This window comes from Schistocerca nitens, chromosome 5 (assembly GCF_023898315.1).
Source record: "Schistocerca nitens isolate TAMUIC-IGC-003100 chromosome 5, iqSchNite1.1, whole genome shotgun sequence".
In the NCBI taxonomy this organism is placed as follows: Eukaryota; Metazoa; Arthropoda; class Insecta; order Orthoptera; family Acrididae; genus Schistocerca; species Schistocerca nitens.
Genome location: NC_064618.1, coordinates 506,483,276 through 506,499,198, shown reverse-complemented (window position 1 = coordinate 506,499,198; position 15,923 = coordinate 506,483,276). Strand labels below are relative to the sequence as shown.

Below are 15,923 nucleotides of genomic sequence, written 5' to 3'. Positions count from 1 at the left end.
AAAATATCATTGTCAACAGATCTGAAGAAATTGCCACTGCATCTTTAGACCGTTTTCGTCAGACGATAGGTTAGTTTCTAAGCGTTTCGATGGACTTAATTACTTCAGTGAGATCGTTCTTGCAAATGTGATATTCATTATAGCAAATATTAGCAATCTACTCTGTCAATTATACTTCTAGTAATTAATGACAGCAAAAATTGTTTAATAATCCTTGTGTTTTTGCAGACACAGTTCTGACTCTGATTACTGGTTGCTGTACGTATCTATCCACATCAAGGCTGTTGGGAGGGACTCGTGGAGATTCAAGACAGCTCTTAGAGGATTTGCAGTTTAAAAGTGAAACAATTGTGAAATAAGTGTGTTAATGATTAAGCTGTGTTTTATCGAAGTTGTTGTGCGATTTTAAAGGAATAATAAATGTCAAATACAGTGAGTGAATAATAAAAATCTCATTTTCCACATGTTTAAGCCGTCCTATACCCATAATTTTCCGCCACTTACTTATTGGTAAACACTTGTTGGAGAGCGACATGCCCCCCCCCCCCCCCCCCCGCTCCCTTTCTCCACAATCTTGGTGTGACACTGACCTGTAACATATCCCGAAGTCTACAATATGCATTTTGAGGCTGTTGATATGAAAGTGGGAAGTACAGATCTTCCAGTTAAATCAGGAATAGCTTAAGTGCATTACTTGAAAGTAACACAGGAAAAGCTTACTTATGTAGGTGGTAGTAGTGTCGGCAAAAAGTTCTTGTGTGTGAAGTTGCCATGTAGAACACCAGGTGTAAAACTTTTCTCCCGAGTCTTGAACTGTGTCGTAACAAAAGTGAGGCATTCATATGACTGTTTTCATTTCTCTACACTTATACAGATGTCTGAGTTCTGCTGTGTTAACATTGCAAAGTCCTGTAGGCATGTGGAGTATTAACCAAAACTGTCATATTGGAAGCAGAATCAAACACATTTGTTACGTTACTTGATATTTTCAGGAGAAAACGGCAATGTTGCTTCTTATTAATATAATACATTCAGAGTCACAGCAGTATTTGACCAACCATAACTGATGCTGAATGTGCATGTCGTCATATAATATGAAAGGCTTATTTCAATAGTGGTACAAGTCCATTACCTCCACTTTTCTGTCTATAATGCTTCTGAAATTAGTGATCCAAACAAACATAAATAAAGGTTCATCTCTAGCAAGAAGCCATATGCTTGAATATTTCTGGTATCTCAACTGCAGATTTTTCAGCGCTCATGTAACTTTACGACTCTATATCTCAAAATTAACAAAAATGGACTTGTACCACTATTGAAATAAGCCCTTCATATGCACACACAGCACATCGATCTCGTGAGGCACAAGGCTCTCATAACGAAGTACGTACGTCGGTCAACAGATGACACTAGGAAAAGTATGTTAACTGCGCTTTTTAGTTGCTACTTGCGACTCTTAGTTGCGATTTGTCACAGAAATCGCAGTTTGACTCGGTAGCGAATAGCGTAGTATGAACTTTGCTCAACAGATGGCAGTGCTAACTGCGCTTTTTAGTTGCTACTTGCGACTCTTAGTTGCGACTTGTCACGGAAATCGCAGTTAGACTCCATAGCGTACCGCAGAGATGGGCGTAGTACGAACTTTGACCCACAGATGGCACTGTTAACCGCGCTTTTTAGCTGCTACTTGCGACTCTTAGTTGCGACTTGTCACGGAAATCGCAGAAAGCAGTGCTAAATTCGACCAATAGATGGCTCACGTCTTTGAATGTGAAATACTACTTGCGACTGCTAACTGTGACTGAAATCGCAGTTAGATTTTGTAAAGTTGCTACTGTGATATCTGTGACTTCTCAGTCACTGCGATTTCTAACAGATACGCGATTTCCTGCCCACCACTACTTTCCTAGTTCCTTTGATGGCTTCTTTGAGGCAAAAAAAAATATTTATGAGACAAATGAACAGCATATGTACAAGTAAAATACAAAACGTTATCGTTGCTCTTGTTGCAATAGCAAAAGATGCTGCCTAAGTTTATAGAAACGTAAATGGAAGTAGTATCAAACACTTTGCAGGGAATCAATATCTCTTACCGATGCGGAACCTGCAGTAACAACTCCATCTTTTTTAAAAACTGGAGGAAGAGCTGCTAGTCCTTCAGCTGTAGAGAATGGTCTAGGATGCTCATCAACATTCACAATTTCTTCACCTTTCCTTGTTTTTATGGTAACTGGAGCTAATTCTTCCTTAAAGTAACCTTTTTCATTGGCTGTAATAAACAAAAAGAGTTTCATAACAATTCAAGTTAAAAGTACGTTTAAATTGGCTCCATACACTCAGTGTATACATACATACATACATACATAGCCTAAACTCTTTTTATATAAGAATTATTAGATATTCATATGATTAATACCTCAATGGAATAAGTATACTGATTCCTTCTTTAGCAAACAAAGCTCAGCACTCTTTGTCCTAAACACAACTTTTAATTGTTGATAGGCCTTCAAAACTGAAATCTTTGTCTGAAGCATTAGAAATGCTTGCTCTCCCAAGTCAGCAAAAGTCTACCAGTAAATGATGTGTCAATAAAAACCTTTTCATATTAATAGGGATATTCACAAATCTTGTCTCAGATACGGAAAACAGATACAAATCTTGTAAAGTCTTTAGCCCGTGTTAAAAGCATGTACCTTCAAACACAGACGATGTATAAAACATGATAATTATAAACATTTTAATTAGAGAATATTTATAAGAAGATATAGGATGAAAAGATTGTAAGTGCTAGGAAGACAGAGAAAACGCTAAAGATAAATGTAAAAAGGAAGATGTCAGAGAGGCTGTTTTCGTCTGTTGAGTTTGAAAGTGCTAATGTTGAAAACTGAAAGTCCAAGTGAGTCAGGTCCTTGATGTTCAACATTTTCAGCAGTAGATTTTGGCTGTTATTGGCCTAGATTTGTCTAAGGGAATTACTTGTGATTGAAAATATCATAATGGTCATGCCAGTACAAAATAAAGATCTATATCTGTCTGTGTTTCTATCACAGATCTCACTTTCCTATTTGTGTGTTTCCCAAATGAGTGTGCTGGAATGTACAGGAGTAGTGGATTGAATAGGGAAAATTTTTCAACGTGGCCCTCAGATTAGGAAATAGCAAAGGCATTTTCATGTGTGTCTTAACAGCTAACAACCATGTTAACTCAGTTGGAGGAATGGTAAAAAATTATTATGATTAAAGGTGGTACAAGTTTTAGAAGTGTTGACCTTATTCCAATGTAACATTAAGAAAATCATATCACTGCATACCAGATGATTCATAGGCTTAAGCATTTTAACTATGAAGAAGACATGGTGGTAACACACTGGACTTGCATTCAAGAAAACAGTGGGTCAAATCCCTGTCTGACTACTGAGATTTAGGTTTTCTGTAGTTTCTCAAAACCCTTAAGGCAAATCTCAGGATAGTTTCTTTGAAAATGATACTGCTGATTTTCTTCTCTATCTATTTATTCCCCATTCAATTTTTTGCTATACTTGAGAAATAAAGGCAGGCTCTCTCTCTCTCTCTCTCTCTCTCTCTCTCTCTCTCTCTCTCTCTCTCTCTCTCACACACACACTCACACACACACACACACACACACACACACACACACACACACACACACACACACACACACACACGCACAAACACACAAACACGCCAAAAGTACTAGGCTGCTGATTAGGCTTACCATTCTTCCAAAGCATCTGTGATCGAAGAGCAAACTTATCAACATTCTCCCTGGTTAATTTATACTTTACAGCTAAGTTCTCCGCTGTCATAGCCATATTTAAATTACAATATGTGTCTGTTAGACCAGCCCAGAAGGAGTCTTCAAATTCAATTTTGGTTCCAAGAGGTGCTCCAAACCTGACATTACGCACAAAATATGGTGTCTGACTCATATTTTCAGCTCCTCCAGTTAAGACCACTTTTGATTCACCCACAAGTATGCTCTGAAAGGAGAATTATTTGAGATATTAAAACATTGATGGACAATACAGTAAAATTAATTCAAGACACTTATGTGCTGCTAAAAGATATTGATTCAGTTTTTGATACCTATGATTGTAGGGACTATTTTTGTAGGGTGACTGAAACAGCCATTGTGTAATTCTGTCACAGATACCAGTATCAATACTGCACAGTCAGTAATCACACACCATGCCAGATTTCCTCAAGGACATTATTACTTTTATGCATACATTATTACTGTATTACTAAGACTATGCCATTCACCAGGTGCTGCTGGATGGTCTCCGTCAAAAATTATAAAATTGATATATGCAAATAATATGTAACAATACAAAAAATTTTAACAGGTTAAGCATTTTACTATGCATATAGTATGTTTAATCTGCTACTGACATTTGAGTCCTCTGAAACATCACTAGTTTTGGAGCAAGTTCCGTAAATTCATTCACTTTCTTCACAGTAAAAAAACATGACAATATATTTCCACTCATTGCTCTCGTGAAAGCTTATTTCCAAAAATTGTAATTTTTAAACACGACATAAGAGATAAAAGTAATTCCAATATTTTTTGCTTTATTGGAATGACATGAAGCTATATAACAAGTAACCACCATCAATGGAAGACTTACCAGTGACGTTTTTGATGACCGCCTTCATAAGTTGTTAGTTGGTAAGTGTGTGTATAGTGCTAAGGAATTTTAATGTACATAGTAAAGCTCCTCATCCCCATGAATTGTTCTAACCTGTCACCTACTGTCAAAATTGAGCTAAGAAGGAAATAAAAATTCAATATTGTGTATTCCACGAATTGTTTAAGGGTATGCAAAGATTGGCATTTGTACAACATAGAGTCTTTATAGTTTACTTACCAGTTCTAAGTGCACCACTTCAATTTGACAGCTATAAAGCAAATTTCTAACACGAAGATGCTGACTGTTAAATACGTTGTAGAATTTGATTTGTAAAATTGCCTGTTTCAACATATGGTGGCTAACAACAAATAAATAAATGAAATATTTTTTTTATTAAAGTTGATTCCTTTACTCAAGCTTTTGTTGGAGTCATAAAATAAGAGAAAAATGAATATATAATAAAAATTATATATTCACAATCATTCTAGACTTGATGAACTTCATAAATCAGAGTAAATTATTTTTTAAATTAAAATTTGTCACTGTTATTGGATTAGCCTTTAAGTGGGTAAACTTAAACTTTTTCAATGAAAAAGTGATTGTTTGCATCATGCATCAAAAAGGAAAGCTCTTACTAATTTGGAAAACATAGCTTTATACATGATTCGATGTAGAATTCTACTGCAGAATTTTTTTTGTTTCCGCTGTTTGAAAATGAGCAAAGGTCAGTCTCTTGAATTTACAAGTTATACATACATGTTGCCAGTAATGAAAGGAAATTAAAAATTAACACCTGGTATGTCATTTTTTTTATAAGTTATGTGAAAATAATACTGCGAATGACATTACCATGGGAGGAGGGTGCGAGGGAGGGAGGGGTGGAAGGAAGGAAAACAAACTGCTTCTCAAGTTACAGTACTACTTCTTGCTCAGTTACACGAGTAAATTGAAAACTGCAAAGGACAATTATTATCAGTGCAGTATATGAATGGAGACCTGCTAACAAAGAACATCATTACTGCTATTCTAGTGATATAGACTTTCTATTATTAGATCTAATTAATCAGATAAGATATGGCTAATTCATACTACTGTAAAAATGTATGGTTTCAATTTCTTTCTTGCAGTTAGTTTCAACTACTATAAGAGGGCATGTAAACCATTAGAAAATTGTTTCTTTCGTAATATTATTTCTCTTTGTATATATTTTCGACCTACATCTGTACACACTATGTGCTCTCAGTTGTCTTCCTTGTTGTCAGTTTTATTGAAAACAGGAGAGTTGTATTAATGGCTTAGAGTTATAATACTACTACAGAATCTGAATCATTTAAGACTTCGTAATCTTATCCATTTGCAGATTAAAATTGCAAAACACTGGCATAGAAACTACTATTGTCACAGATCCAGCAGCTGGAGAGGCGTCTCTCATACCCCATATATCAATTATTCAACCGATCTTCCCATTCATTATAAGTGACATGAGTTCCCAGTCAAGGTTTCATTTAAAATAGCAGTAAACAAGGCTCATGATCAGAGACATGGTAAGAGAATAGAGAAGGGGAGGAGAAAATGGACATAGAGAGGGAGGAAGAGGAGACTGGCAGAGAGAGTGGTGGGGGAGGGGGGGGGGGGGAGAGGAGGAAATGGACAAAGAGAGAAGGGAGGAGGAAATGGGCAGAGAGAAGGCAGGAAGGACTCCAGGATGTATATCCAATTCCCATACATATTAAGCAATTGTGGAGCATTGCTGGTTTCGTTAGTGAAGTACAGAGGTAACAATGAATAACAACAGTGAAAATTCATGGGTGGAATAATACGTAACATAAAGGAAATGCAATGAGTTACCAATATCTGACTGTGTGGTGCATAGAAACACACAACAGGAAACTATTTATACTATCTTCCAAGCTCGTGCTCTTTCTCTAGTAAATGTACACACATTCACACACACAATATCACAGACATCCCAACACATACACATGTAGCCACAGTGAGTCTCACTATGGCCACGGATGTGTGAGTTTGGGCGACTGTGGGGTCGTATGAGAGGTGTGTGTACTGCTACAAGTTTACTGGACAAAGAGCAAGAGCTAAACATCTGGTAAAAATGGTTTTCTGTTGTGAGTTTCTGAGTGCTGCACATCAGTCAGTTGACAGCTGAAGGTAACAAAGGAATTTTGTGGGATCCCTGTCCTCTTGCACTGCACCAGTAGGTATTCATTAAAGACTTTTCCATCAGAATATAGAAATCCACTTACACGAAGAAGTAAAGGCTACATTTTTTTGTGTCTTCCATTCTGTTTACGTATAAGCCTACTGAAGTTTACTTCAGACTTGTTTTTAACCATTATTTGTGAAATGTCATACAGAATAAATATACTCAAAAAAGAAAGCAAGACTCTGTAGAAGTCTGTGCAAGTTTTTCAGTTCTCTACATTACACAAATTCTTGTTGCTCATTTTAGAGCCCATAAAATATACTAGTTTCTTATTTCTACAAATGTCTAGGGCATAATATAAACATCATCTCACCTGAGCACCACTGACAATGGATTGAAAACCGGATCCACAGAGTCGATTTATGCTCATGGCATGCCTGTCTATTGGGACACCACTGTATAAAGCAGCATGTCGAGCTATCAGTATTCCATCTGCTGATGAAATCTGTAAAATAAGATTTGTTCATCATCTGTAATACAATTTTGAACATAATATGCCAATATGTGTAATATTCTTACCATATGCAATAAAATTAAATTAGAAGTATCTAGTAATTTGAAATGCACAGTTAAAGCTGTATGACTATTTTTAGCTTCTTATTTTTAAAACAAATTGCAATTGCACATTCAACTACATATTTTATGATTACCACAGATTTTACACATATTATTACATTTCAGGTTGACATGCTGAAACTGAACCCCTGAAGAAAACCCAAATGTGGATATCCCCATCATTTTTACCTATCTTCTAATTTATGTTCATTAATTTTTTTATTATTATCTGAATATTTTCTTTTATTTTACTCCTGAGATTCTCATCATGCGTGTAACTGATGCAGACTCTTGGTGCATCTGACTGCCTACAATGCTGACTCCCCATTGAACGCTAGCAGTTTCAGTTTAAGTGTCTGCTTCTGCCTTTTTATGATGCTGTGCTAATGTTGCTTTTCTTGATGAAAATAAATTTGCAACAATTTAAAGATACTGTTCTTTTGCAACTTTCTATAATTTATCAGTGTGGAGTTAAATATTTATAATACCATAATTAAGAAAAATTTTATTATTGTTTTCTTTTTTATTCAAAACAAGGCTCTTTTTATTTTTATTATATTTTTTATTACCATGGGTTTGGTCATAGAGGGAGAAGAATTGGTGGAAGAGAGATGGAAAGGGAGTGGAAGATTTCTGGTTCTCCTTTCTGATAACACACACATAAATAGGAACACTCCCCTGTTTCCATCTCAGCGTATATTGAGAATCACTGTGTAGGCAAAAAATAAAGACACTTCTGTCAAGAAGATATGGCACCACTGTGAAGTATAGTTATGGATACCTATAGCATCGATATCCATATACATCAATATTTTGAAATCCGCTGGTGCAGGGAACTTTGTCCCAATTTCAGCAACACTATCCTCCTACATTTGTGTATGTAGGGAAAAATGTACCCACAGATTGCAAAATGGGCATCATAATCTGAACTTTCGAGGAATAGAAATAAATGTAACTATAGACATATCACTTTCAGATTTCAAGTGAATAAACTTTGTGAAAGAAATATAGAGTATAAGATCAGACTCCTTATTAAAGAAAATCTTTTGGAATAAACTATATGGATTCAAGAAGGGAAAATCAACAAAATCTGTACATTCCAAACAATTTTATTAAATGAAGTACCTAACTCACAGTACCATCATACCTATGGATAAACACCTTGTTGAATAGTCTCACAAAATAATTCAAAACAAAAGAATAAAAAACAAGCTAAGGCTTTAGTACATAACTATTTTTTTCCTTCTCTGTCCTGAAAAATTTAATCTCAGCACATAAAAGAAATGGAAAACTTATTATTCTCACTGTTTATGTCAAAATATTCCAAAATAGATGATCTTTTCTTTACTACCAGTATTTTATGTAATTTATCTCGCAATTAACAAATTTTTCTCAGTAGTAACCTCAAAAATGCAATAAGTGAAAGTCGATCACAAGCTGCAACAAATCAAAGAGTAAAGTTAATTAATTGATATATTATTCACTCACTTCACTGATGAATGATTATACCCAAATTTGCCAAATCTACCTGCCTGTCTGCAGCTGACCTCCATGGTCTAACTGAGATCTACATGTTAGCCACACTCCGTAGCAATGTTTGGCCAAATCTCTAACTATGATGTATCTCACTATGTGGTTCATAGATAGCAGGAAATCTGACATTTTGCCAAACAGCTATCAGTTTCAACTTCGTCCCTGGTATTAAGTACTAATATCGCTTTGTGGTGACGCTGAAGCTGTCTACACTTTCTAGAGTATTAAGGAAACAGTATCTAAAGCCTCAAGATGGCGTCAGTGTCCTGTCATTTCTGTACCTGTTAATGAAAGACAGTGCAGCGATATAGCTATATTAACTGCATTTTCATATAAACCAACACACTGCCTAGTCTTCCTTTAATTTTTTACTTTGACATCATACATTCTTAGGTGAAATGTCATAGAAAGTTTGTGAACTGTATATGCTTAAACTGCATACATTCAGTTTGAAAATATTCAGCAAAACAAGACAATGCAACTTATATTAATGATACTGGCAGTTATCATAAATGTGAACATTTCAGATTATCTTTGACCATGATAGCTATGAATTCAATTGAAACAACTGATGTCCATAACCAGTCACATTTATTTACTTTCCACTAATCGTTTTGGAGCATTATGCCTCCATCATCAACTAGATATATGTCAGTTAATAACTGTATGTATGACCTTTAGATAGACTGTGGCACAGTCTGGCAGCAGATGACAAGAAACTATTTTAATAGTAAGATCAAATTTATCCACCCACAGAGAGTAAAGACATTTATAATACTGTTTACCTGTGCAATCAAAACATCCACATAGCTTTGAGATTTGTTCTAAAATAGTGATTTCTCTACTGCTGCCACACAGCAACACAGATTATCCAAGTGACAATACATCCACATCTTACTTATTGACATAAAACAACTTGATGATGGTGGTATAATCCTCTGAAAAGCGTTGTGGAAAGTGTAATAAATGCAAATGCTTACAGTAATTTGTAGTTACAGTGCACGCAAAATGCCAAGGCCGTTACATGAACATTCAGCTGTGGAAGTGTGTGGAGAGGCGTCGCTCAGAGCGCTGTAGGGGAAATGTGAAGCGCTGGTGGGGAAGTGCCGTTCTGAACTGGAGCCTAAACTCACATTTTTGCTGAATATTATGCAGAGCCCCTCAACGCCCACACTTGCTTGGTGACCATTCAAAACGGTCTGTCACCTCATCCTTAGTTAGTATTTAAAGAGAATTCCATCGAAAATGCAGCGACTTATTTTCGCCTGGATTATTATCCATTTGTAACTTTCATAGAAGAGTCACAAGTGGAGAATTTTGAGTGAAAACTACACATTTCTCTTGTTGCCATCTTAAAATTTGCTTCTTTTGCCAAAACTCAGTGGAGTTAACACAGTGTCACCGCACTAACAAGTTGTGCAGGTTCAATTGCGAGAGAATTCTGAAACAGAGATTTATTAAGTTTATTAAGCGAGGAACTGAGGAAAAGTAAGGTCAGCATCTTATGAAACGCACATTCTCAGTACAAAATAAACGTGTAATGACTTCACTTATGTATGTTGTTCCCAAGCCCAAAGCATTTCTCATTTCACTAGCTATCGATGACCCTATAAAATTAAATTCCTTCATTAAGAAAGTCTATAGTCAGTGGTGTAACATAGTAGATAATTAAGTTTTGCATAATAAAAATATGGCAAAATGCTCTGCTCTTTGCGTGCTATCATTTGCCAAAACCTCTTTTTGATATCTCAGTTCGTTTATGAAATACGAAAAATGATGTGCCTATTTCACCATGTTTTACCGCTGGCACAGCGCGATTGCAAATGAGCGTGCTACATGAGATCAATTTTCTCGAGATTGGTGACTCACTGAGGCCTCCACCGAAGTCTAAAGAAAAGTTTGATATGTTAGCTAAAGTTCATACACAGCAACTTATTACATAATGTGAACCAAACGCTAAATCTTACTGACCCCTATTTTTCATGGCAAACTTTTTCGAATTTCGCGTAGTGTCTTATTTCTACGTAAATATCACAATAACTATGACCATTAACGAAATGATGCGCACATCATAATGAACGTGACAAAAAATCTATAAGTAAAGCAAAATTGAAATTTTCCTACCGAATAGTTCCTGTAAAATCGTTTAATAAAGACTGCAGTGCATGCAAGTAGGCCGAAAGGTGGCAAACCCTTGTCAGCCTCACCTTCTGAACAAACGAATGAACTCACCCAGCTCTTTGGACGAAAATTGGTCACTGCACTTCGGCCACCGTATCTTGTATGACCATTGACACCTTCAGTAAATCATTACTGCATATGGTGTGGGGCTCTCTGTCATTTAATTAGTCATTGGTCACCCATGAAATATGTCATCAGAATTATGTGTTGCAGCCACATGTAGTAAGCATTGCTTCACGCAGTGGAGAATGGCAAAACAGAGGCATGCCGGCGACCAAGGCATTGCGAAGTAGGCAGGCACAGACAGCCTTGCTGACAGCAGCAGTCTACCAACAGACTGATGCAAGGACGCACACAGACCGAGCACCGAGCGAATCCTGGAGAGTGCTGAGTAAGGGGAAGTGAGGCCAGCACACTAAGTTACGCTGCAATATACTGCGGGAGTAATAACAAAAAGCTACCACTGAGGGAAAAAACGTCCTCCTTCCAGATATAAATAATGGAGCGCTGGCAGCAAGAGACAGAAGCCATTAGGAAGCAGTTCGGATCTGAGGACAGACGTGGTCCGTGTCCATTTGTTCCATCTTCGTAGGTGACGATTCCCGAAGTCTGTATAAATATACAGAGATAATTTACTTGTGCTTGCACAGAATGGCATTTGTCCAAACTTAATATTAGCCGTGCTGCCTCTAATCTTTTAAACAACTTCTCTAACCGTTCCACATGCTGCTCTATATCTCTTGAAAAAACTATAATGTAATCCAGATACACCATGCATTTTTTCGGTTTCAACCCGCGAAAGACTCCATCCAACAACCTCCGAAATGTTGCTGGAGCGTGTTTTAGTCCAAACATCATTCTTTTATACTCGAAGTGAGCACAATGCGTCGTAAATGCTGTTTTTGGCCTGTCCTCCGGACATACATCAGTCTGGTGATAACCGCTTTGCAAATCCATAGTAGGAAAAATTTACACTGCCCTAGGTTGTCTAACGTTTCTGTGATATTCAGAATCGGATATACGCCGCCACTGTCTGTTCATTCAAATGTCTGTAATCGCAACAAAAGCGAAATTTTTTCGACCCGTCCGGTGTCTTCTTCGGAACTAGGACCACGCTACTACACCAAGGACTATTACTGTGCAGGATTATCCCATCTTCTAGTTGTTGCTCTCCTACTGTTTGTAATTGTTTCGGTAGTCTGTATGGCTTACGATACACCGGAGCGTGATTCCCTGTCGGAATACAATGCTGTGTTATCGGTGTAGCAGGTAACGTACTCTGTGCTTCAAATAATGCGTTATATTTTAGTAATAATGCGTCCATACCCGAACGATCATTTCCTCTCAAATGATTTACCTTGTCACAAAGTGCAGACGTGCTAACGGTTTGCTTTACACCATATTCTAGCCTCGAACTATCGATGTCCTCTTCATCCATTAACTGTACTGTGGCTATTACTAATCCCTTCGGCAGATCGACATCATTCCGCCCAAAGTTATCTAAACGCACTGGAACCATAAAATGCCCGTTTATGCCCGTTACCCGAGATACACTCCTACGAATAAAGCAATGTTTTTCGTCTAAAACCTCATTACTCGGTAGTGGCTCTACCAATAATAACCCCTGCTGTGGCACATCGACATTCACTAGTACCCAGATCAACTTCCCTGTACCTGTTCGTACATTGTCTCACTAAATCACCTTTAATGCACTTGTATGCAGTTTAGTTGGCATCACCTTAGCTATCAGTGCACCTTGCGACTCTGAAACATTTGCAATGGCTGTACCCATTGAGAACAAGTTCCCATCGAGTTCCAGCGTATGTTGCGAAAGGTCAATTTTGGCGTGATGTTTAATCAGAAAGTCCAACCCAAGTATCGCTGAAAATCCCTGTTCCACAGTTGACAACACCTCCATTTGCTCCCGGAACTACACGTTCCCTATCTTTAACTTGAGCTGTGCTGTCCCTAATGCATCAAATTTTTTATCACCTACTGCACGCAATCTGTAACTCGGAGCTTCCAATTCTTTCTTGCCCACGAGGTCCCACTGACAACTGATATATGCGCTCCAGTATCCACTAAAACTCTTCGCCACTTATCTTTTATCCAAACTATCAAATTACAATTCGCCTCTTCGTGCACTCTCTGAGTAGCTCTTTTTACTGGGAATGCCTCCCGGCGGCAGGAAGTCTCCCTTTTTCGTTTAACAGTTTTTTACCTGCTGTATCATTAACCCGTTTCTTGGCTTTACGCTGTCGTGCCTTATGCCCTATTTTCTGACAATTGAAACACTGCGGTTCCCTACATTGTCCCTTAAAATTACCTTGCTTCCCACAATGGTAACACTCTTTGGAAGGCGAAAAAATTTTCTTGTCATTGCGAGTTCTAGTGGCGCTATCCACTTCCTGCAAATGTGTAGCTACGCGCAATGCTGCTGCTAAGTCACTTGGATTTTCCATTCGTATCCGGCGTGAAAAATCCGGCGAGACCCCTCGCAAAAATGCGTCTAAAGCTCTATTCTCTGCTTCTTTCAATAGAACTTCATTTGCACTCACATTTTGCGTTAACTCATACGTGTGCGCATTCGTTCTCCTAATTCTGTCTGAAAATTCTTCTACCGTTTCACCCGTTTTTTGTATCATCCTCCCCAATTTTTTCTATAAAAAATCTGGTCTAAAAATGGCTCTGAGCACTATGGGACTCAACTGCTGTGGTCATTAGTCCCCTAGAACTTAGAACTACTTAAACCTAACTAACCTAAGGACATCACACACATACATGCCCGAGGCAGGATTCGAACCTGCGACCGTAGCAGTCGCACGGTTCCGGACTGCGCGCCTAGAACCGCGAAAATCTGGTCTCTGTTTCGTTTCCTAAACCTTTGCAACAATCCCTCAGCCAACTCTGTGAACGTAGTAGCATCCTTAAACCCTTTGTGGTATGCCACATAAGTCTTTGGGTCACCTACTAACCGTAACCTCGCCATTTGCAAACACATTTCATCCGACCAGAGAAGGAAGGTATCAAATTAGCCGCTGAACAATCTGCCACACCGGAAAAGACAGTACCCTCGCATTCTACACTATCGCTTCCCAAGCCTGATTGAGTATTTTGCAACAATTGTTGCTCCATCCTCTGCATGTGCTGCTTTTGCAACATATTTTATTCAATAAGTTTCTTAACTTGCTGTGTCAATGCGACTACGGCGTCATTTGTCCCAGTTGCACGTGTCTCTGGCATTTTCCGTGTGGTATACCTCATCTCACAAAAATAAAATTGTATTACCCAGAAGCAAGTTAATTCCTAGCACGTCTAATGGCAAGCTATCTAGACTTACCACATTGCCCCATTACATGGCCATAGAAGCCACACACATCACAAGTGCTTGGTACAAATGTATTGCAAGGAGCGACGTGACCTGTTAATCCACACACTACACATTTAGATGGTACTAAGTTAACGCGACTATCATTCCCACGAAACTACAATAAGTCTACAGGGCTGCTAGGCCTTTCAAATGACACTCTCACATCCCTGAACGTTACCCTCGACATGTCTAGCTACACAGAAAACATAGAGAGAAGGCAGTTGCTGGACTCACCCTGTTCGGTGTTTCTCAGTTGCTCTGCACGGTGCTAGTCAAAGTCGTGGCCTGGGTGTGCCTGACACCAATTGTTACGTCTTCTACACCACTTGTTAGCAGCAGACATAGTGGCTGTGCCAAAGACTGAGTCGGCGTGGAGTTTACAATTATTTGTTAATTATTTATTGAACTTTCTTTACAATTTCTCCCTCGTCGTCGCTGCCCAGCCCTGCGGATCCCTCCGCCTGGCTGCTGCTGTGTAGATTCTCCGACAATGCAGGCAACGCGCGCCACCGATCGCACTCGGGAGCCTCAGGCCACCAGTGCTCTGCTGAAGCCAGGGTGCCCTGTGGTTGAGATGAACTCGTCGCCGCTAGCCGTGTCGCCGTGAGGTCAGCTGCCGACGCCTGCTGCACCGGCGGCTGGAAAGTCGTCAGTCCTTATGTCCACGAGGTCCCGTCATGGACGGACCATGTGCCATGGGGCCAGGTTGCCGTGAAGTCCGAGCGTCAGTCCCCAGCGGCGCCTGTGACCAAGACCGCGCTGCGGCTGGTCCTGCTGGAAGTTCTCGCTGTAGTTAGTCAGCCATGGTGCCGACCGAACTCAGGCCGACCTCCAGAGCTGAAGTTGACATCTGGCAGCCATTCTGTGCAAGCACAAGCAAATTATCTCGGGCATGTTATCAGTCAGGACGGGGTACGGACAGATCCTTGTCACTTCTGCAGTACGAGATTTTCCGGTTCCGCAAACGGTTAAACAACTGCAGTCGTATATTGGTCTTGCGAGCTATTATCGAAAATTCGTACAGGGGTTCGCAGAAATAGCGGGGCACTTTCTAAGTTGTTAAGAAAAGGTGTTACCTTCCAGTGGATGTCAGAATCCGAGAAAGCATTTCAAGAGTTGAAACGGATACTGACATCAGATCCAGTTTTGAAGTTTCCAGACTTTTCAAAGAAGTTTATACTACAATGTGACGCGTCTAATCACACTCCTGGGGTTGTACTTGGGCAAGAAATTGATGACAAAGAACATCCGATTGCGTTCGCGTCTCGTCAACTTAACAAGGCGGAACAAAATTACTCCACGACGGAGAAGGAATTGTTAGCGGTAATATACGGGATTTCGTACTTTCGATGTTATCTGTACGGTAGAAGGTTTAAGGTTGTGACGGATCATTCAGCTCTGAAATGGTTATT

The 15,923-nt window shown here is 38.9% G+C and overlaps 1 protein-coding gene across 3 annotated transcripts in view; it reads right to left on the bottom strand.

Annotated features, from left to right (window-relative positions):
• The window catches only part of LOC126259336 (3-ketoacyl-CoA thiolase, mitochondrial-like), a 96,673-nt gene that overhangs the window by 20,597 nt on the left and 60,153 nt on the right, over nt 1–15,923 (bottom strand). The window contains exons 3-5 of one of the 3 annotated variants that reach the window (XM_049956043.1): nt 7,186–7,317; nt 3,736–4,000; nt 2,094–2,269 (exon numbers count right to left, since the gene is read on the bottom strand). The exons of the other annotated variants lie outside the window; for them this stretch is intronic. Of the exons in view, the coding sequence (XP_049812000.1) occupies nt 2,094–2,269; nt 3,736–4,000; nt 7,186–7,317 (573 nt within the window). The remainder of the gene's footprint in view (nt 1–2,093; nt 2,270–3,735; nt 4,001–7,185; nt 7,318–15,923) is intronic. 3 annotated transcript variants of the gene reach the window in all.